Source organism: Myotis brandtii, unplaced genomic scaffold (genome assembly GCF_000412655.1).
Source record: "Myotis brandtii unplaced genomic scaffold, ASM41265v1 scaffold381, whole genome shotgun sequence".
NCBI classification, from domain to species: Eukaryota; Metazoa; Chordata; class Mammalia; order Chiroptera; family Vespertilionidae; genus Myotis; species Myotis brandtii.
The window spans coordinates 171,626-171,918 of record NW_005364633.1 but is presented as its reverse complement, the minus strand read 5'-3'; the positions used below and the strand labels follow the sequence as shown (position 1 = coordinate 171,918).

Here is a 293-nt window from a genome sequence, read left to right as displayed (position 1 = left end):
CCCTGCCCCTGCCCTGTCCCCACCCTCTGCCCCCTGCCCTGCCTGTGCCCTTGCACCCTCCCCTGCATGTCACTCACCACCAAGACGTGTGTAGTAGCGGAGGGGATGGTGGCAAAAGACGTGGCCGTGGGAAGACCCAGGCGCACAGGAGAGGACGGTCCCTCGCGGCCAGCCTGCTGTTTATCCTGCTGTGCCCGCGTCCTGGGCCTGCCATCGCCACTTCCCTCGAGTGAAGATTTCCACTCGGAACAGGGGGGCTGTGTTGGCCTTCAGGGGCCAGCGAGCCCGGTCAG

The 293-nt window shown here is 66.6% G+C and overlaps 1 protein-coding gene across 1 annotated transcript in view; it reads right to left on the bottom strand.

The window, feature by feature from the left end:
* Positions 1-15: 15 nt before the first annotated feature.
* MFSD6 (major facilitator superfamily domain containing 6) overlaps positions 16-293 on the bottom strand; it is a gene marked incomplete at its 3' end in the record, with an annotated part of 37,961 nt that continues 37,683 nt past the window's right edge. The window contains exon 8 of the mRNA XM_014544764.1: positions 16-26. Within this exon, the coding sequence (XP_014400250.1) occupies positions 16-26 (11 nt within the window). The remainder of the gene's footprint in view (positions 27-293) is intronic.